This window comes from Rutilus rutilus (assembly GCF_951802725.1).
Source record: "Rutilus rutilus genome assembly, chromosome: 15".
NCBI lineage: Eukaryota > Metazoa > Chordata > Actinopteri > Cypriniformes > Leuciscidae > Rutilus > Rutilus rutilus.
This window is the reverse complement of record NC_140220.1, coordinates 12994564-13015790: the sequence shown is the minus strand read 5'-3', so window position 1 is coordinate 13015790 and position 21227 is coordinate 12994564. Positions and strand designations below refer to the sequence as shown.

The following is a 21227-nucleotide window of genomic DNA, read 5'->3' as shown; positions in this document are numbered from 1 at the left end:
CATTGAAGGTAAATTAGAGCGGCCACACTGAGCTGTGCGTAACGCCCACAGACGTGAAGTGAACGAGACAGAGGCTGTCCGGTAGGCTACTGTCTGAAATGGTTAACTCTGTGGCGATGCATGTGCAAAACAGATTTAACTAATCATAAAGTCAATCAGAATACAACACAGCCTACTATAGGCCTACATGAGTTTTAATGTAATCAGCGAAATAATATTTTCTGACTGTAGTGTCGACTGATGAGTGGACGGGTCACTGTTATCCGCTTAAAACAGCACTGGCACGCATCGCAGTCTCTCGTGCACTTATTGGCGTGATACTGTCAGTTGGCAGGCCAAGCAAACGAAAAATAATCAAACGGCTATCATACGGTCACAGCGGGCAGCAATAGCCTCGTTATTATTACGATAGCAGCCAGGAAGCATCCACTCATCTGATCGGTTATTTATTACGCATTTCGTGCCAGGATGGACTGCAGACCCGCTCCCTCTTAATATAATATAATTGGCGTCACGCTGCGTTAATGCCCGGACAGATGCGACTGGTTAGGCACCCGTGCAACTCTTCTCCTTCTGTGCTGAAATGCAGAAGAGCTCCTACTGTCCAGCAACAAAAAACAGAAGGGCCATTCTTGTTAAGCAGTAGCCTACATTTGCATATTTCTTAATATATTGGCTCTAAAATATGAAGCTCACCATTTCACAAAAGTAATTTACAAAACAATAGCTCAGAAAAATCATATTGTTTTATCACATTTAAGTGAACATAGTGTGATTTTTTTTTTTAATGTAAGTAGCCTATAAAACTCTTAGCTGTTCTCATGCCTATTGTTAAACCTAGACATCATGGCTATAGAAAATGCTCATTAGCTAACTCTAAAGCCTCTCACATAGAAGGAACAAGGTGAAGGAGCAACTAGAGGCCTACATACTGTCAGGCATAGTGCCCAGAGGCAGCACGTCCTGGCCTGGGTGTCTGATCTGGGCAGCACGTCCAGCGTGAGGCTATATGAAACAGTGGGTGTGTGAGCGAGTGGACAACAGGGTGTTTCTGGCAATGTTTATACTGTCTCTCACATACTTAGTGAGGGTGCCACACAGACACTAAGAAATGAACCCACTAACACTAACTAATATTACATTCTTAATGCTGGAAACAAAAAAATTCTTATATAGTGTGCAAATGACTCTTTCAAACACCAATTCTAATCAAATATTCATTTATTTCAAGCACAAAACAACATGGAAAATATTGGTCACTTTTCTCAGAATTTGAGTAAATTCGTCTTTTAATTGAATTCAAATGCTGGGTTCAAATCCCCTTCCCACGAAGAGTCATTCAGACGGTAATGAGCTGCAGTGGAGAAGAAAAAGTGTTATACTGTTACAACTGACACAAGTTAAAGGGTAAGTTCACCCAAAAATGAAACTTCTGTCATCATTTACTAATCCTAAAGTTGTTCCAAACCCCGTATGACTTTCTTCTGCAGAACACAAAGGTTGGTAATCAAACCGTTTTGTTTACCAATAGCTCTGCAGTTGCTATTGCATACTACAGTAACTATCATGCATCTTGTGTTTTAAAGAGCAAAAACACATTCTGTGTGATCATCCCCTTATGCCTGTCACTCATGTTGTCAAAAAAAAAAAACTAAGACCTTGACAAAATATATATATATTTTGTTCCACAGTAGAAAGAAAGTCATACAGGTTTGGAACATGGTTTGGAATGGCATGAGTTCGTAGTCCAAGTATTGGTCCTTGTTGCATTACTTATTACAATAACCTAAGATAAATTGACTTACTAAAGCTAAACATACAACCTTGCAAGCACGAAAGAATCAAATATAACAATGAACGACTTGAGGCATTTGTCAAATACCAACCAAATAATGTTGTTATCAAATGCTATTAAATTACACCTTTTAATTGATTAATGCTTTTAAAAAAAAAGGTTATGCCAACAGTGGAACGGGATTGTAAAAAAATAATAATACTTTTTTTTTACCCTTTTTGGTGAGTTGGCGCATCAACAAAAACATTAGTCCTCCAAGCAAAAGTAGTCCAGCTGAAGAAGCAACTCCCACAGCTGCATACATTAGCATGCCGGCTCTCACTGACATCTCCTGTACTGAAAGCACATACTAAATATGTTATAATGCAGAGATTCACAAACTTTTTTGACACCCGAACTCCTTTGACATTAAATATTTTCAAACCAGTGTGATGTTAACTGCCGGTTGGCCTACAAAGTGACGTCATACCTGCACCACTCTATTTACCCCACCCCACAAATCTAGTGTATGATATTTGAGTTATTTAATATCTGTAGCTACCTTAAGCTGACTGTTTTTTTACACAGTTATAGTTTATTGTATTGTTTTCATTTGTGAATTATTTTTATTTTTATTTAATATACATTTATTAATATAGTAATATTTAATATTTTTAACAGCCCAAGCATACATACAGGCCTATAGAATGGAGTTTCAACAAATTTATAAGGAAAAAAACCTATAAATTTAAACACTCCCAGTTCCGCCAGTAGTAGGCACTCATGCAACGTAAGCAATGATGCACATCCGAGTGAACGAGACAGAGGAAAGTTAGCGAGGGAAGGGCATACACATTTTTTTGACTTAAACGAGGCCCCTGTCATAATGTTTTAATGGCCTTCCAGTGTAATTATTCACTCTGCATTTTGTAATGTAATATGTAATGCTAGTGATAGTTATGTGCATGCAGTACAATTTTTTAAAGAATTAATGCACCAAAAAAAGATGGGTTAGGAGGAGTTGGCCTTACCAACACAACTGGGTGGAGAGTTGGTCCAGTACCCTTTGGAGGTGCAGATGAGCTGACTGGTTCCATTGAGCTTATGGCTCGTGGCACACTGGAAAAAACACTGAGATCCAAAACTGAAGTTTCCATGTGGGTGAGAGCAGTTCATTGAGGGTAGAGGTCCCAGCTCAGGAAGTTCAGAGAATGAGAGGAGCTCACAACGAACAGCTGCCATTTAAAAGATAAACGATAGCAAAGCATTTAGTGATTCATGTTTTTCATGTCCCAGTATTGTAACTAATTTCAGTTTTAAATGATATGGCCTGATCATTTATATTCATCAGTGTTTAACTAGCTAACAATCTTTGGTTCCCAGAACATTCTGGGAATGTTCATTTTTTGGTTTGCTTATGTAGGTCTTATTAGATTTACCTCCCTGCAACTTTATGAGAATGTTAGTTCGTGGTTACAAAAATAGAACCTAAAGAGAATGTTCCTTTAATGTTAAGAATGGAAAAATCTACCAAATGGGAACATTCCATTTTTGTATTTTTGTCGAGAGGTAGATACCAGTGCAAGAGGGCATCTCCTGACTCCAGTTCCCAGAAGCAGAGCACTTCATGCCTGGCTCTCCTGTAATTTCAAATCCAGCCTTACATCCCAAGAAGCACTGTGAGCCGTAGCTAAACAAGGAGTGAGGATGAGAACAATTCATCCAGCCATTTTCTGGAGCAGTCAAAAGGGGGCACTGTTGAGCTATGGACAATAAAAAATAAATGTCAACATACATTATAATCAGCTGCCTTGGGTCATAAACTTCATGACATGAAGTTTTAGATCAAGTTGGTTAGTTTAATCTCATTTTGCTTTAATGGGGTGACAGAGATGAATACAGGATATCAATAGAGGACACATCATGATTCATGATGCCTGATGTGAAATAGGAAGACCCAAAAGTGATTACCCAAGCAGAAGGGTGGGGTGTCTGTCCACTTCCCCATCTCCAAGCACTCCATTCGGGGTGTGCCATGCAGTTTGAAGCCTGCCTGACAGCTCACTTCACACACTGTACCGAAGCTGAACTGCCCGTGAGGATGCGTGCAGGTTACAGTACCATGAGAAGGGTCGATTAAGAGGCTGCACTGCCGTGCTATTGGACAGAATCAAAAGATATATGATAAGGCCTTACTGTCCATGACTTTATAGTAAATTGAAGATGTCAGTGCTACATTGTTCTTTATTTATGATAGGACAAGACTGGAGAAGGTGGCAATACAAATAACTTATCTATTGTCTGTTTTGTCAGATCTAATACTCTTGAAGACCCAATTTCCTCCCTCAATAACCTTCCTATTTAACCATCACAGAGTATCAAGCGTGTTTTCTAACCTTGACAAACAGGAAGGTTTTGGCTCCATTTCCCTTTTGATGTGCAGTAAGTGGAATTACTTCCATTCAGAGTAAATCCAGCTACACACTCCAGCCAGCACAAAGAGCCATAGCTGAAGTTCTCCAAGCGGTCCTGGCACTGCACAATGCCATGCTGAAAAGACTCCAGAGCATCACATCTTATAACTGAAAAGAGTATAAAACGGCATGAGAGCATGTTTATGCTGATGGAATTATTTAATCATTGTGAATGTGTGATGTTGCTCTGTTGATGACTTTTGTAAGCTGCAATAGGACAATAAATATTTTGGTTTAATCAATTTGGATTTATTAGCAAATCAAACACAGATTTGTATGGTTGTCCTGTAATAATTTACAGAAGCCATCGAGGAATGTAGGGTTAATGAACTATGTATTATATTTTATCTTTACAAATAATAATAATTGGTGTTTTATTTAGGCCTATATCACAGAGCCTCAACAGTTACATTTCCACAAATAAAAACACACACACACACACACTTAAAACGAATAATTAATATATTTTTTAATTGGAATAGATTTAAACCTACCTTCACATTCAGGCGTTGGTGCTGACCAGTTGCCGTCACTCAGACAGGTGAGTGTGGATTCTCCTCTTAGTGCGTATCCCTCCTCGCAAGTAGCATTGCAAGAAGAACGAAAAGAGAACTTTCCCAATGGATCAGCACAGGTCAGGTGACTCTGTGCAGGGGCCACAAGAGGGTCACAAGCCACAGCTTAAATTTTAAATGAGATAATAAAATATATTTAATATATGATGGGAAGGAACCCCTAAAAGGTTCTATATATGAAGCGCCTGATAGAACCTTTTCTTCTAAGAGTGAATATCATTTAATCAGTAGTTTAATGGTATTAGGTAAACAAGAATTATATGAACTGTTGCCAAACCTGTACAAATAGGTGTACTGTGTGTCCAGAGCCCAGTATGGTCACAGAGAGTGGAATCTGCACCTTTAAGCACAAAACCCTCTTCACACTTGAACTCACAGCTGGAGTTATAGCTATTGTTGGAGAGGGGGTGTGTGCAGCTCATACTTCCATAATTTGGTGCATTAGAGAAAGGTGGACACTGTATAGCTGTGGGAAAATCAGAAGCAACTCATAAAGTGAATCTGTTGGACCTATGGCATAAACTGAAAATATGTGTATAAATATATGTGTGTGTGTGTGTTTAAGAAGCAGGTTACCATTGCAAACAGGCAGGGTGTGACTCCAGTTCCCATGTGCGGTACAGTGAGTTGCATTTGTACCATTGCGCACAAAACCTAAGTCACATTTTACCCAACAAGTGGAGCCATAAGCAAACTCCTCCACAGGATCATAAGATTGTAGGGAGCCATGTGGGCTGGGCTTCAGTGGGTCACACTTTACAACTGCCAAAAACAAAACAGGCAAGACAGATTGTAGACTCAAAAGAGTCTGTGGTAGTGTAAAAGAGCATTGTTTATGACTCTTTTTTGCAATACACTTACAGTTAAGAGCATAATGGATTCAATAACTCTCTATGACACTGAGAAATCATGTATGCTTCAAAATCCCACCTTCACATGCAGGTGTGGCGGCTGACCAGTTGCCGTCACTCAGACAGGTGAGTGTGGCTTTTCCTCTAAGTTTGTATCCCTCATCACAGGAGACATTGCAAGAAGTACTAAAAGAGAAGTTTCCGAATGGATCATCACATGTCAGATGACTCTTTGCAGGGGCCAGAATGGGATTACAGGTCACCACTGCAACAAATGCATAACACATTGATTAAATTATTAACCATGTCTGTTCAAACGCACAAACACCTTAATCACCTCTTTTCTTTATAACACTGTTATTGTGTTCTTTTTTACAGAAAGTGCACTCCAGGATGCAACTTAGCAGTCTTACATAACATTAAAATGTTTCACAAGAACGAAAAGGAAGGGCACTGTTGTGAAAAGGAAGTGCACAACCTTTGCTTTCAGCACTTTTTGAACTATTAAAAACTTTGGGGTTTTTAGATAATATTTTTTCCCAACATGTAGCATTTGTTAAATCATGTCAACATGCATATTCAGCGCACTTGTATGAACCAGCAACTGATTCATTGAGGAATGTTCTGCAGATGTGCTGTACCTGTGCAGGTGGGGTTTTTGTGTGTCCAGTGCCCAGTGTGGTCACACTGAGTTGTATTTGAGCCTTCGAGCACAAATCCCTCCTCACACTTGAACTCACAGCTAGAGTTGAAGCTATTGATGGAAAGGGGATGAGTGCAGTTCATACTCCAACCACCAGGGGCATCAATGATCGGCAGACACTGGACAACTGTAAGGATAATATCATTTTAAACAAGTAAACACATCAGAAATTGAATATAATAATAATCTAGGCTACTTATTTTTATTACCTACACTGAGAAAAAATGGCAAACAAATTTCATTCAGAAATTTCTAGTAAATTTCACAAATACAAAGAGACAGCAAAATTACGGACTGAATGAAACGTGACTTTTGGAAGTAAAGATAGAAATAGTATTTTCTTGTTAAACATAGGCCTACTCCAATAATCTGTGTATTTTTTACAACTTTGAAAAAAGCATTTTTTTTTATTATTTTTTTTTTTTACTGTGCACTATCAAGCTATAAGCAGAGGTGGACAGTAACAAAGTACATTTACTTGAGTACTGTACTTAAGTACACTTTTTGAGTATCTGTACTTTACTTTTTAAACTTTAACTTCACTACATTTGAAAGACAAATATCGTACTTTTTACTCCACTACAATTCTGTCAAGGTCCTTGAGTAGAAAGTAGTAACGTCAGTCAGTGTCAGGGTTCTGTCACTTCGGTCTAGTTAATTTCTTGGTTTTGTGACAGAGCTCTGACACTCCCTGTTTTGTCTCGTCTCTGTGTGAGTGCGCGGTTCCGAGCGCGCTCGGGCCGTGCACTCACTTGTCTACGTGCCTTGTTAAATTTGCGGGGCATGGTGTTTGGATCCCGACACGTCTGTCTAGTTAGGTTTCGGTTCTGTGTCGGGATTCGGACATCAATGCTCTGCGTGTTTGTTTTCTTTTGTGAGCGCACGGAATGAGCTTTCGCTCGTTCTCGTGCGCTCTGTCTTGTCACGTGAGCGCGCGCGGTTTCGAGTTTGCTCGAGCCGCGCGCTCTTCTGTCTGCGTGTGTTTTTTCTTGTCTTGTGCTGTGTAGCACACAGCTTGTTTTTCACTGGCTGTGTGCTTTCATGTTGTCATGTTTCGTGTGAACACGTGGCTTATGAGTTTTCACTAGCTGCGTGTTCATGTCTCCTTTTGTGTTCTAGTCCTGTTTGTTGTGAGCACATGGCTTGTCATGTGTTTCCTTGTGCCATGTGCTCTCCTGTCGATTGTCTAACCCCGCCCACCTTGTTACCTGATTATTGATTCATTTTCCCCACCTGTCCTCCCTCGTTACCTGCTTTGTTTGCTCTCCCTATTTATTCTCCTTGTGTTTGCAGTCCTGTGCTGGTTTGTCGTCGTATCTATGCTGTGTGTTTCCCTGCTGTCAAGTCAAGTCAAGTCAAGTCTAGTCTGTTTTTCCCCCTCGGGGTAGTTTTGTTTGTATTTGTTTTATTTTACGCTTAATAAAAGCCCATTTGATCTGCATGTGAGTCCTCGCTACTTCCACCTACCCAAACCCTGACAGTCAGGGGATGATTTTGGTTGCAGGGGTTGCATTTTGGTTGGAAATTAAAGTCGTTTTGAAGTCAGAACCCGACGTCAGATTGACGTCAACATCCAACGTCGGACAGAAGTTGGATTTTGGTTGGAAATGAAAGTCGGGTTGACGTCAGACCCCGACAAAACAGACAAGACAGATTGTAGACTCAAAAGAGTCTGTGGTAGTGTAAAAGAGCATTGTTTATGACTCTTTTTTTGCAGTACACTTACAGTTAAGAGCATAATGGATTCAATAACTCTCTATGACACTAAAAAATCATGTATGCTTCAAAATCCCACCTTCACATGCAGGTGTGGCGGCTGACCAGTTGCCGTCACTCAGACAGGTGAGTGTGGCTTTTCCTCTAAGTTTGTATCCCTCATCACAGGAGACATTGCAAGAAGAACTAAAAGAGAAGTTTCCGAATGGATCATCACATGTCAGATGACTCTTTGCAGGGGCCAGAATGGGATTACAGGTCACCACTGCAACAAATGCATAACACATCGATTAAATTATTAACCATGTCTGTTCAAACGCACAAACACCTTAATCACCTCTTTTCTTTATAACACTGTTATTGTGTTCTTTTTTACAGAAAGTGCACTCCAGGATGCATCTTAGAAGTCTTACATAACATTAAAATGTTTCACAAGAACGAAAAGGAAGGGCACTATTGTGAAAAGGAAGTGCACAACCTTTGCTTTCAGCACTTTTTGAACTATTAAAAACTTTGGGGTTTTTAGATAATATTTTTTCCCAACATGTAGCATTTGTTAAATCATGTCAACATGCATATTCAGCGTACTTGTATGAACCAGCAACTGATTCATTGAGGAATGTTCTGCAGATGTGCTGTACCTGTGCAGGTGGGGGTTTTGTGTGTCCAGTGCCCAGTGTGGTCACACTGAGTTGTATTTGAGCCTTCGAGCACAAATCCCTCCTCACACTTGAACTCACAGCTAGAGTTGAAGCTATTGATGGAAAGGGGATGAGTGCAGTTCATACTCCAACCACCAGGGGCATCAATGATCGGCAGACACTGGACAACTGTAAGGGTAATATCATTTTAAACAAGTAAAGACATCAGAAATTGAATATAATAATAATCTAGGCTACTTATTTTTATTACCTACACTGAGAAAAAATGGCAAACAAATTTCATTCAGAAATTTCTAGTAAATTTCACAAATAACAAAGAGAGCAAAATTACGGACTGAATGAAACGTGACTTTTGGAAATAAAGATAGAAATAGTATTTTCTTGTTAAACATAGGCCTACTCCAATAATATTTGTATTTTTTACAACTTTGTAAAAAGCATATATTTTTTTGTATATTTTTTTTTTACTGTGCACTATCAAGCTATAAGCAGAGGTGGACAGTAACAAAGTACATTTACTTGAGTACTGTACTTAAGTACACTTTTTGAGTATCTGTACTTTACTTTTTAAACTTTAACTTCACTACATTTGAAAGACAAATATCTGTCACGGTTGTTGAATGCATTGTTTCCTTCTTGCCTCGTGTCGTTGTTGTTTATGTGTGAGTGGGCGTTGTCCCGCTCACGTGTCTGTCAGCGCTCCAGCTGATCATCATCATCATCAATCACTGTTCACAGCTGCTATTCATTTCCATTCCCTGCATATACTCACACCATTCTCTGTTCCAGTGTCGGATTGTTTGTTGAGGTCCTGTGTTTGCCGTGTCTGTGTTTCCCGTGGAGTTGCCGTGTCTTTGTTCGCCTGCCGTGTCTTCCTGCCGTTCCTGTTCTTTGTCATTGGACTCACCGCACTCCAGCACCGGGATCGGGATTCATCACCGTCACAGCACCAGCGCACCACAGACCATCAAGTCCCTGCACGAGCCTGAGTCGCCGCCCTTCGTTGTTCCGAACTGTTTGTCTGACCCTTTTGAGCTTAATAAACACTTTTGAGAACCTGCAACTGTTTCCAGTTTTGTCCGATCATGACAGAACAATCCGACCAATCCATGGAAGCAGCAGGTGCCGCCGCCGCAACAATGGATGACTTTGTTCGTGCAAGTATTCAAAGGATGGACGCTCAGGACCGTCATCAAGGGGAAGCGGCGCGCGCGATTCAGGCTCTCGTCACGCAGGTGTCCGAGCTGACCCAGCGTTTTCAACAGCTGCAACCTCCCGCTGCGCCAGCCGCACCGCCCGTCCCTCCCACACCACCGATGCCCGCCTCCCAGTCGGAACCTCGCCTTCCGACTCCTGAGCCATACTCTGGTGAGCCTAACTTTTGCCGGCCGTTTTTGACTCGATGCGGCATGCATTTTGCACTCCAGCCCCGGACATTTGAGAGAGAGGAGACGAAGGTGGCATTCGTACTCACTCTACTGACTGGGAGAGCGGCACTATGGGGGACGGCGGTGTGGGAGAATCAAGAACCATGCTGTTCCTCGTTCCAGGCGCTCTCTTCGGAGATGAGAAGAGTTTTCGACCGCGCGGTCGCGGGAAGAGAGGCTGCCAGGGTCTTGTCTGATCTACGCCAGGGAGAACGATCTGTTTCAGATTATGCCATTGAGTTCAAGACCCTGGCGGCCGAGTGTCGCTGGAACGAGGAAGCGCAGTGGGATAGGTTCCTGCATGGGCTGGCCGACCGCGTCCAGAGGGAGATCTACGCCCTGGACCTACCCCCCTCACTGAACGGACTCATCGATCTGGCGCTGAGGGTGGACGCCCGACTAGCCCGGGTCGGACCACGCGCTCCACCCAGCCTGCCTCGTGGGGGGGTGGAACATCAGTGGTCCAGTGGCATGGACGCGGCCGGTCCCTCCGATCCCGAGCCCATGCAGGTGGGTCGAGCTCGACTTTCCCGGGAGGAGAGGGAGAGGCGGAGATCCCTTGGCCTTTGCCTGTACTGCGGGAGAGCGGGACACTTTGCTAACAACTGCCCGGTAAAAGGTCAAGCCCGATAGTAAGTATGAGGCTACTATCGGGTGGGATCTCCGCCGAAAAGTCCTCATCCACATCCACCATCCTCCCGGGAAGACTTAGATGGTCTGTCCACGATCATCACTGCACCGCACTGGTGGACTCTGGGGCCGAAGGTAATTTTATGGATCGCACCTTTGCACTACAGTTTCAAGTCCCACTCAGAACACTTCCCCAGAGAATCACTGTACATGCACTCAATGGACAGTCACTACCCACCATCTCCCAGGCCACCGAGAACATTACACTCATCACCTCAGGAAACCATGCAGAGACAATATCATTCTACATCACGGACTCCCATCACACCCCCATTGTCTTGGGTCACCCCTGGCTCCATCAACACAACCCCCGCATTGACTGGAAACAGAGAACCATATCAGCCTGGAGCGCTGAATGTCATAGTTCTTGTCTTGTGTCTGCCTGTTCTGTTGTCTCTGTTCCTGTGTTGCAGGAGGAAGCAGTGGATTTATCAAACGTGCCCGCGGAGTACCGTGACCTGAGGGAACTGTTCAGTAAGTCAAGGGCTGCTTCTCTCCCTCCGCACCCTCCCTACGACTGTGCTATAGATTTACTGTCAGGTAAGTCTCCGCCTAAGGGCAAGATTTATTCACTCTCGGTTCCGGAGAGGGAGGCTATGGAGAAATATATTTCTGATTCTCTAGCATCCGGGTTCATCCAACCTTCCTCATCTCCAGCGGGGGCGGGGTTATTTTTTGTGGGGAAGAAGGATGGATCGCTGCGACCTTGTATTGATTACCGGGGGCTGAACAACATCACGGTAAAGAATACTTATCCTTTGCCGCTGATGTCTTCAGCCTTCGAGAGGTTGCAGGGAGCATCCATCTTCACAAAGCTGGACTTGCGTAATGCTTATCATTTGGTCCGTATCAGGAAGGGGGATGAATGGAAGACTGCCTTTAATACCCCTAGGGGGCACTTTGAATACTTGGTCATGCCCTTCGGTTTGTCCAACAGTCCCGCAGTCTTCCAGGCACTCGTCAATGACGTGCTGCGAGACATGATCGATCAGTTTATTTATGTCTACCTGGATGACATTCAGATTTTTTCCTCGTCTCTCCAGGAACACGTGCAGCACGTCCGACGAGTACTCCAGAGGTTGCTAGAGAATGGGCTTTTTGTCAAGGCGGAGAAATGCGCTTTTCATGCACAGTCGGTTCCTTTCTTAGGACACATCGTGTCGGCTGAGGGTATGCGTATGGATCCTGACAAAGTTAAGGCTGTGGTAGAGTGGCCAAACCCAGATTCCCGTAAGGCCCTACAGAGGTTTCTGGGGTTCGCCAATTTCTACCGGCGTTTTATTCGCAACTTTAGCCAACTAGCCGCACCTCTGACTGCCTTGACCTCCCCCAGAACTGCGTTCAGGTGGTCGGAAGCAGCCGAGACTGCTTTTTCCAACCTCAAGAGCCGCTTTGTTTCGGCTCCCATCTTAATTGCCCCTGATTCCTCACGTCAGTTTGTGGTGGAGGTCGACGCGTCAGAGGTGGGGGTAGGCGCAGTTCTTTCACAACGCTCACCCTCAGACAACAAGATGCATCCATGCGCGTTTTTATCCCATCGCTTATCACCAGCTGAACAAAATTACGACATTGGCAACAGGGAGTTGTTGGCGGTCAAGTTAGCCTTGGAAGAATGGCGTCATTGGTTAGAGGGGTCCGGGGTACCCTTTATTGTCTGGACGGATCATAAGAATCTGGAGTACATTAGATCCGCTAAAAGGTTGAACTCCAGGCAGGCGCGGTGGGCACTTTTTTTCGGCCGTTTTGATTTTACCCTCTCGTATCGTCCGGGTTCCAAAAACATCAAAACCGATTCTTTGTCGCGTATTTTTGATCGATCCGAACACGCACCTACTCCCGAGCGTATTTTTCCTGAGACCCTAATTATCTCTACGCTCACTTGGGAGGTCGAATCGAGAGTCAAGAAGGCTCTAGAAGGGGTAACGCCCCCGATCCGGTGCCCACCGAACCGCTTGTTTGTGCCGGAGGAACTACGTCCAGACGTTATTCGGTGGGGCCATTGTTCTAGTCTAGCCTGTCATCCAGGAGTTAGTCGCACCCTCTATTTGGTCAAACAACGATTCTGGTGGCCGCTTATGGCTCGCGACGTTCACGATTTTGTTTTGGCTTGCTCAGTTTGTGCTATTGGTAAGCCGTCTAATCGACCCCCAGATGGGTTACTCCAACCGCTGTCGGTGCCTTCGAGACCCTGGTCCCATATCGCTCTAGATTTTGTTACCGCCCTCCCACCCTCCCAGGGTAACACGGTAGTTTTAACCGTGGTGGACCGATTCTCGAAGGCAGCCCACTTTGTTCCCTTGCCCAAATTACCCTCAGCCAAGGAGACAGCGGTTGCAGTCGTTAATCACGTCTTTCGGTTACATGGCCTCCCGACAGACGTGGTTTCCGACAGGGGTCCCCAATTTGTGTCCAAATTTTGGCGAGAGTTTTGTAAGTTACTGGGGGCGACGGTCAGTCTGTCTTCTGGGTTTCACCCTCAGAGCAATGGTCAAACTGAGAGAGCCAACCAAGACCTGGAGAGAACCTTGCGATGTACGGCTGCCAGGAATCCTTCCTCCTGGAGTCAGCAACTGCCTATGGTGGAGTACGCCCACAATTCGTTGCCAGTGTCAGCTACGGGCCTTTCTCCTTTTGAGTGTAGTATAGGATACCAGCCACCGGTCTTTCCTAGTCTGGAATCCGAAGTCGCGGTCCCCTCCGCTCACGCCTTTGTCCAGAGGTGTCACCGCACATGGACAAGAGCCCGTGAGACTCTCCTCCGTGTGCGGGCGCGCATCAAGGCCAAGGCCGATCGCCACCGGTCTAGGCCTCCCGTATACGTCGTCGGTTCCAAAGTGTGGCTTTCTACTAAGAACATTCCGCTCCGCTCCGTATCCAATAAACTGGCTCCTAAATTCATTGGCCCGTTTTCTGTCACCAAAATTGTTAGTCCGGTGGCAGTCCGCCTCAACCTCCCTCCAGTGTACAGGAGAATTCATCCGGTATTCCACGTGTCCAAAATTAAACCCGTTTTTTTTTTCCCGCATTAATCCGCCTGCCCCGGTTCCCCCACCGCCGCGACTCGTAGATGGGGAACCATCCTATTTGGTCCGTCGCATTATGGACTCTAGGCGGAGGGGACGCGGATTCCAGTACCTGGTGGACTGGGAAGGTTACGGTCCGGAGGAGAGAAGTTGGGTTCCGGCTCGTGACATCCTGGATCACTCTCTTATCGATGATTACAATCGACAGGTAAGGGAGTCTGGGAACGCCGTGAGGCGTTCCTAGAGGAGGGGGTACTGTCACGGTTGTTGAATGCATTGTTTCCTTCTTGCCTCGTGTCGTTGTTGTTTATGTGTGAGTGGGCGTTGTCCCGCTCACGTGTCTGTCAGCGCTCCAGCTGATCATCATCATCATCAATCACTGTTCACAGCTGCTATTCATTTCCATTCCCTACATATACTCACACCATTCTCTGTTCCAGTGTCGGATTGTTTGTTGAGGTCCTGTGTTTGCCGTGTCTGTGTTTCCCGTGGAGTTGCCGTGTCTTTGTTCGCCTGCCGTGTCTTCCTGCCGTTCCTGTTCTTTGTCATTGGACTCACCGCACTCCAGCACCGGGATCGGGATTCATCACCGTCACAGCACCAGCGCACCACAGACCATCAAGTCCCTGCACGAGCCTGAGTCGCCGCCCTTCGTTGTTCCGAACTGTTTGTCTGACCCTTTTGAGCTTAATAAACACTTTTGAGAACCTGCAACTGTTTCCAGTTTTGTCCGATCATGACAATATCGTACTTTTTACTCCACTACAATTCTGTCAAGGTCCTTGAGTAGAAAGTAGTAACGTCAGTCAGGGGATGATTTTGGTTGCAGGGGTTGCATTTTGGTTGGAAATTAAAGTCGTTTTGAAGTCAGAACCCGACGTCAGATTGACGTCAACATCCAACGTCGGACAGAAGTTGGATTTTGGTTGGAAATGAAAGTCGGGTTGACGTCAGACCCCGATGTCGGTTTGACGTCAGAACCCGACAAAACAGACAAGACAGATTGTAGACTCAAGAGTCTGGTAGTGTAAAAGAGCATAGTTTATGACTCTTTTTTTGCAGTACACTTACAGTTAAGAGCATAATGGATTCAATAACTCTCTATGACACTGAGAAATCATGTATGCTTCAAAATCCCACCTTCACATGCAGGTGTGGCGGCTGACCAGTTGCCGTCACTCAAACAGGTGAGTGTGGCTTTTCCTCTAAGTTTGTATCCCTCATCACAGGAGACATTGCAAGAAGTACTAAAAGAGAAGTTTCCGAATGGATCATCACATGTCAGATGACTCTTTGCAGGGGCCAGAATGGGATTACAGGTCACCACTGCAACAAATGCATAACACATCGATTAAATTATTAACCATGTCTGTTCAAACGCACAAACACCTTAATCACCTCTTTTCTTTAAAACACTGTTATTGTGTTCTTTTTTACAGAAAGTGCACTCCAGGATGCAACTTAGCAGTCTTACATAACATTAAAATGTTTCCCAAGAACAAAAAGGAAGGGCACTGTTGTGAAAAGGAAGTGCACAACCTTTGCTTTCAGCACTTTTTGAACTATTAAAAACTTTGGGGTTTTTAGATAATATTTTTTCCCAACATGTAGCTTTTGTTAAATCATGTCAACATGCATATTCAGCGCACTTGTATGAACCAGCAACTGATTCATTGAGGAATGTTCTGCAGATGTGCTGTACCTGTGCAGGTGGGGGTTTTGTGTGTCCAGTGCCCAGTGTGGTCACACTGAGTTGTATTTGAGCCTTCGAGCACAAATCCCTCCTCACACTTGAACTCACAGCTAGAGTTGAAGCTATTGATGGAAAGGGGATGAGTGCAGTTCATACTCCAACCACCAGGGGCATCAATGATCGGCAGACACTGGACAACTGTAAGGGTAATATCATTTTAAACAAGTAAACACATCAGAAATTGAATATAATAACAATCTAGGCTACTATTTTTATTACCTACACTGAGAAAAAATGGCAAACAAATTTCATTCAGATATTTCTAGTAAATTTCACAAATACAAAGAGACAGCAAAATTACGGACTGAATGAAACGTGACTTTTGGAAGTAAAGATAGAAATAGTATTTTCTTGTTAAACATAGGCCTACTCCAATAATCTGTGTATTTTTTACAACTTTGAAAAAAGCATTTTTTGTATTTTTTTTTTTTACTGTGCACTATCAAGCTTTAAGCAGAGGTGGACAGTAACAAAGTACATTTACTTGAGTACTGTACTTAAGTACACTTTTTGAGTATCTGTACTTTTGACGTCAGAACCCGACAAAACAGACAAGACAGATTAACCAAACACCTTAATCACCTCTTTTCTTTATAACACTGTTATTGTGTTATTTTTTTTACAGAAAGTGCACTCCATGGTGCATCTTAGCAGTGTTACATAACATTAAAATGTTTCACAAGAACGAAAAGGAAGGGCACTATTGTGAAAAGGAAGTGCACAACCTTTGCTTTCAGCACTTTTTGAACTAGTAAAAACTTGTGTTTTTTTGATAATATTTTTTTCCCAACATGTAGCTTTTGTTAAATCATGTCAACATGCATATTCAGCTATAAGCAGAGATGGACAGTAACAAAGTACATTTACTTGAGTACTGTACTTAAGTACACTTTTTGAGTATCTGTACTTTACTTTTTAAACTTTAACTCCACTACATTTCTGTCAAGGTCCTTGAGTAGAAAATATAACTTAAGTCAGGGGATGATTTTGGTTGCAGGGGTTGCATTTTGGTTGGAAATGAAAGTCGTTTTGACGTCAGAACCCAACGTCGGATTGAAGTCAGTTTGACGTCAACATCCTACATCGGACAGAAGTTGGATTTTGGTTAGTCGGGTTGACGTCAGAACCCGACGTCAGATTGACATCAACATCCGATGTCGAACAGACGTTGGATTTTGGTGTGAAATGAAAGTCGAGTTGACGCCAGAACCCGACTGACGTTGGTTTCTGTCGTCAACCCGATTTTCATTTTCAACCACAATACAACGTCTGTCCAACGCTGGAGATTAACGTCAATCTGACGTTGGATTCTGACCTCAACCTGATTTTCATTTTCAACGTTGGGTTTGGTCTTCTAAATGTGAATTTTGTCATTGTTTTGGAGCACATTAGCTTATAGATAACAGTAAGGCTAACATATTCATACTTAAAGCCAAAAAACTTTAAATAGGGCACTATTTAAATATTTCTTCACGCCCAGACGAAACTTACCAATTCACAAAATTAACGGAATGCATAGCTGATATAAAAAATTGGATGACTAGTAATTTCCTACAACTTAATTCTGAAAAAACAGAGATTCTAATTATTGGACAAAAAACTTCCTCACGTAATAACCTAGAATACTGTCTAACACTTGATGGCTGCTCTGTCAAGTCTTCGTCGTCGGTTAGGAACCTGGGTGTGCTCTTTGATACCAATCTTTCATTTGAAAGTCACGTGTCTAGTATCTGTAAAACCGTATTTTTCCATCTTAAAAATATATCTAAATTACGTCATATGCTCTCATTGACAAATGCGGAATAATGCGTTCATGACATCAAGGCTAGATTATTGTAATGCTCTACTGCGTGGTTGTCCTGCATGCTTAATAAACAAATTACAGCTGGTCCAAAACACAGCAGCTCAAGTTCTTACCAGAACCAGGAAGTATGACCATATTAGCCCGGTTCTGTCAAAACTGCATGGGCTCCCTATTAAACATCGTATAAATGTTTAAATATTGCTGATCACTTGCAAAGCACTAAATGGTTTAGCTCCGCAGTACTTGAGCGAGCTCTTAACGCATTATAGTCCTTCACGTCTATTGCGATCTCAAAATTCCGGCCAGTTGATAATACCTAGAATATCAAAATCGACTGCTGGCGGTAGATCCTTTTCCTATTTAGCACCAAAACTTTGTAACAGTCTTCCTAACATTGTCCGGGAAGCAGACACACTCTGTCAGTTCAAAGCTAGACTAAAAACACATCTCTTTGACCTAGCATACACATAACACATTATAGACTTCTATAATTCCATATTAGGCTGCATAGATTAGGTCAGCCGGAACCGGGAACACTTCCCATAAATCCTGATGTACTCGTTACATCATAACAAGAATGGCGTCTACGCTAATATTAGTCTCTCTGTTTATACCGAGGTTTACCGCAGTCCGTCGGATCCAGGCCGTATCCAGATTTGATGAAGGACCAGCGCCTGGATGCGACGACAACGCAGTCCTGAAGTGTCAACTAGTCTCTCCTCTTCCGCCGGATCCAGGCTGTATCCAGATCCGATGAAGGACCTGCGCCTGGACGCAACGACAACGCAGTACTGAAGTGTCAACCAGTCTCTCCGTTTCCTGAAGTGAGGTGGACCCCGGCCGTATCCAGATCAGATGCTGGATCTGCACCTGGACCTAACCATGACGCATCCTGAAGTGCCAGCCTCATCAGCCCTGTGAAGGCCTCATCGACACGACCAATCTGACTTCTGACCTGTAATGCTGCCTGGATCATAATCATACACTGTTCGCTGGTTGGCCAGAGGAGAACTGGCCCCTGACTGAGCCTGGGTTCTCCCAAGGTTGTTTTCTCCATTCTGTCACCTGATGGAGTTTTGGTTCCTTGCCACTGTTGCCTTGGCTTTTGGCTTGCTTAGTTGGGGACATTTAATATTCAACAATATTATTGATCTGCCTTATTATGGGTGGACGATGATGCAATTTTCTTCTAGAAACAAACTTTGTTGTATTATTTTCATGTTATCAATGTGAAGCTGCTTTGATACAATCTGTATTGTAAAAAGCGCTATATAAATAAAGGTGACTTGACTTGACTATTTGAGGGAACAGCCATTTGGGTGTCCGAAACCATTGTGGACGTTATTGAGTGCACTTATTCAATCTCACAAAACACTACTGGAACTGTGTTCTAGAAATACATTTGATATTGATATGAGGGTAGGTAGGCAGGCATAGATTCAGAGGCATAAGGTAATGTAAGTATTACATAGGCTACAACAATGCAATAATAATAAAACAATGCATTGACATTTACTTTTGATAGTTAAGTACTTTTAAAAACGTGTACTTCTGTACTTTTACTTAAGTAAAAATCGGTCTTTACAACTTTTACTTGTAACGGAGTAATATTTGGATAAACATCTGTACTTTCACTCAAGTAAGGAAGTTGTGTACTTTGTCCACCTCTGGCTATAAGGCCCATTTACCTCAAGAACGATAAATAAAGAAAACGAAAACTTGCATCCACCAGCGGATGATATCGTTCTCTAAGCGTGTGCTGCAGTTTTGTTGTCTGTCGATTTAAATGCTCGATCTCTTTAAAGCAGAATGGATTCTGATTGGGTGTTTTTATCGTTCATCGACTGGACAAAAATCGTTTTGACTGCGATTCCAATGATATCGTTTCTCTGTGCCGTTATTGTTATAGTTGTGATATGGTTGTGATATACAGTAATAGCTCTGCTATTCTTTTATATTTAGAACGATTTTTAGAGCTATATGTTTATCGTTATTGTCCTTGGTGTGAACTCATAATTGGCTTTGGCAATGTATTCTGTTCCATACCCTGACAAACAGGAAGTGCGTTATCCCAGTGCCCAGATGCCAGGCAGCGTAGCCTTTGTTCCCCCTCCAGCTTGAACCCTGTGGCACATTGGAACTGGCATGACGAGTTAAAATAAAATGCTCCAAAGTCACCATCACACTTCACAAAACCTTGCTGTGGACTTTTAACTGGCCAGCACTGGACAACTGCAAAAGTAAAAATGATAACTTAGTGACAAAATGCACAAACACACAATGAAGATATTTGAACTTGAATGGGTTCTACAGAACCTTCCTCACAGCGCGGGCCCATAAAACCGGGGTCGCATTGACATTTGTAGTTCCCAATAGTCTCCACGCACTCCGCGTGCTTACTGCAGGATTTATCTGAACAAGAGGCTACACAGAAAAATCATGACAACAAATGAGTGCTGGGGTTTCAATCAGAAATGGATACATTATACACTTATTTTACAGCATCTATAATGTGCATTAAAGAGCAAATAATTATCTCTCCAGACAAACTGCATATTCATACAAAGGATTTGATCTGATTGAGCAGCTTTATATAATTTGAATTCATTTTTAAAATAATCTCAACTTAAATCAATATTTCATGTTATCAAGTGTGTTCACCTAAATAACAGAGAGCTGCTTTCTTTTTGCTGCACCTCTCATCATTCCACTTGGCTGTGTCTTTTTGCCTCTTAATGTAGATCTCTACACAGTCTTCTCCAGTTCCCTGGTTATTCGGTTCATTTTTCGCCCAGTTTGCTGCTTCAGGGACCAAGCGCTTTTTGGTCCCAACCCACGTCCATTGGCCTTCAATCTTCCTAATGCCAATCCAGTAGTATGTCGGATGTAAGGGTAGAATTTGGTTAAGGTATGCAACTTCTGCCTGGTTTTGGATGGCCACCATATCTGTGAAATTCTTTTGACACCACTGACGAGCTTTTGTCCAGTCCACATCAGTGTCTATGTTATAATGGTATGTCCAGGCCTTGACTGATAAACACAGTTGTGTTGCATTAAAATGTAGTTTATATACAACATTTTAATTTGCTATTTTGTTCAATTTACTTTGAAACTTTGTAGTTTATTATCTATTTAAGAAACATGTTGATTAGAAATAGATTAAATGAGAACATACCATTATAAATTCCAGTTATAAGGACAAGACATCCAGAAAATAGTCTAATATTCACCCACAAAACCATCTGAAGGATGTGAGAAATGCATATGTGTTTATTAAGACACTATTTGTATTCTCATTTATGCATGTCATCAAACCAAAGGGTCTAGAGATCCAAATGCTATTGATTATTTTATCTGCTATTTAATTTTTTTACTTTCTGGGGTATGAATATAAAAATATTACTCTAAAAAGCATTTGGACCCTTTGGTTTGATGAAATCCAAAAATACTCTATACATATATATAAATAAAGTAAAGCAGAATGTTCATCTTACCTTTTCTGCAACTATGCAGTTTCATTTAATCTGAGAGGAAATCTGAGAGGACCTTCACAGTTTAATGCTTACGAAATTGCTGGCAAATATTCAGACAGTTGCAATTGCATGAGAACTAAGTGATGGGAAATTGTGTAATAGTGCTGCCATTGAAGGAAAAGTTACAGCACAACAGTGTATATATTGCTATTCTTATTAAATAGTTTTAATGTCATTCTGTAGCTCACACTGAATAATGTTTTTTTTTTTTTTTTACAGCTATACATCAAGCATTTTTGAGC

The 21227-nt window shown here is 42.6% G+C and overlaps 1 protein-coding gene across 1 annotated transcript; it reads right to left on the bottom strand.

The window, feature by feature from the left end:
- Positions 1-1203: 1203 nt before the first annotated feature.
- selp (selectin P) lies at positions 1204-21038 on the bottom strand. The gene is made up of 20 exons (XM_084431573.1): positions 20947-21038; positions 20628-20694; positions 20114-20482; positions 19769-19876; positions 19499-19684; positions 15598-15786; positions 15036-15221; positions 8735-8923; positions 8173-8358; positions 6316-6504; positions 5754-5939; positions 5400-5585; positions 5101-5289; positions 4743-4928; positions 4171-4356; positions 3746-3931; positions 3352-3537; positions 2806-3009; positions 2009-2131; positions 1204-1354 (listed from the first exon to the last, which is right to left on the bottom strand). The coding sequence occupies exons 2-20, from the start codon at positions 20692-20694 to the stop codon at positions 1290-1292; spliced, it is 3366 nt and encodes a 1121-aa protein (XP_084287699.1). The 5' UTR covers positions 20947-21038; the 3' UTR covers positions 1204-1289.
- Positions 21039-21227: the final 189 nt, after the last annotated feature.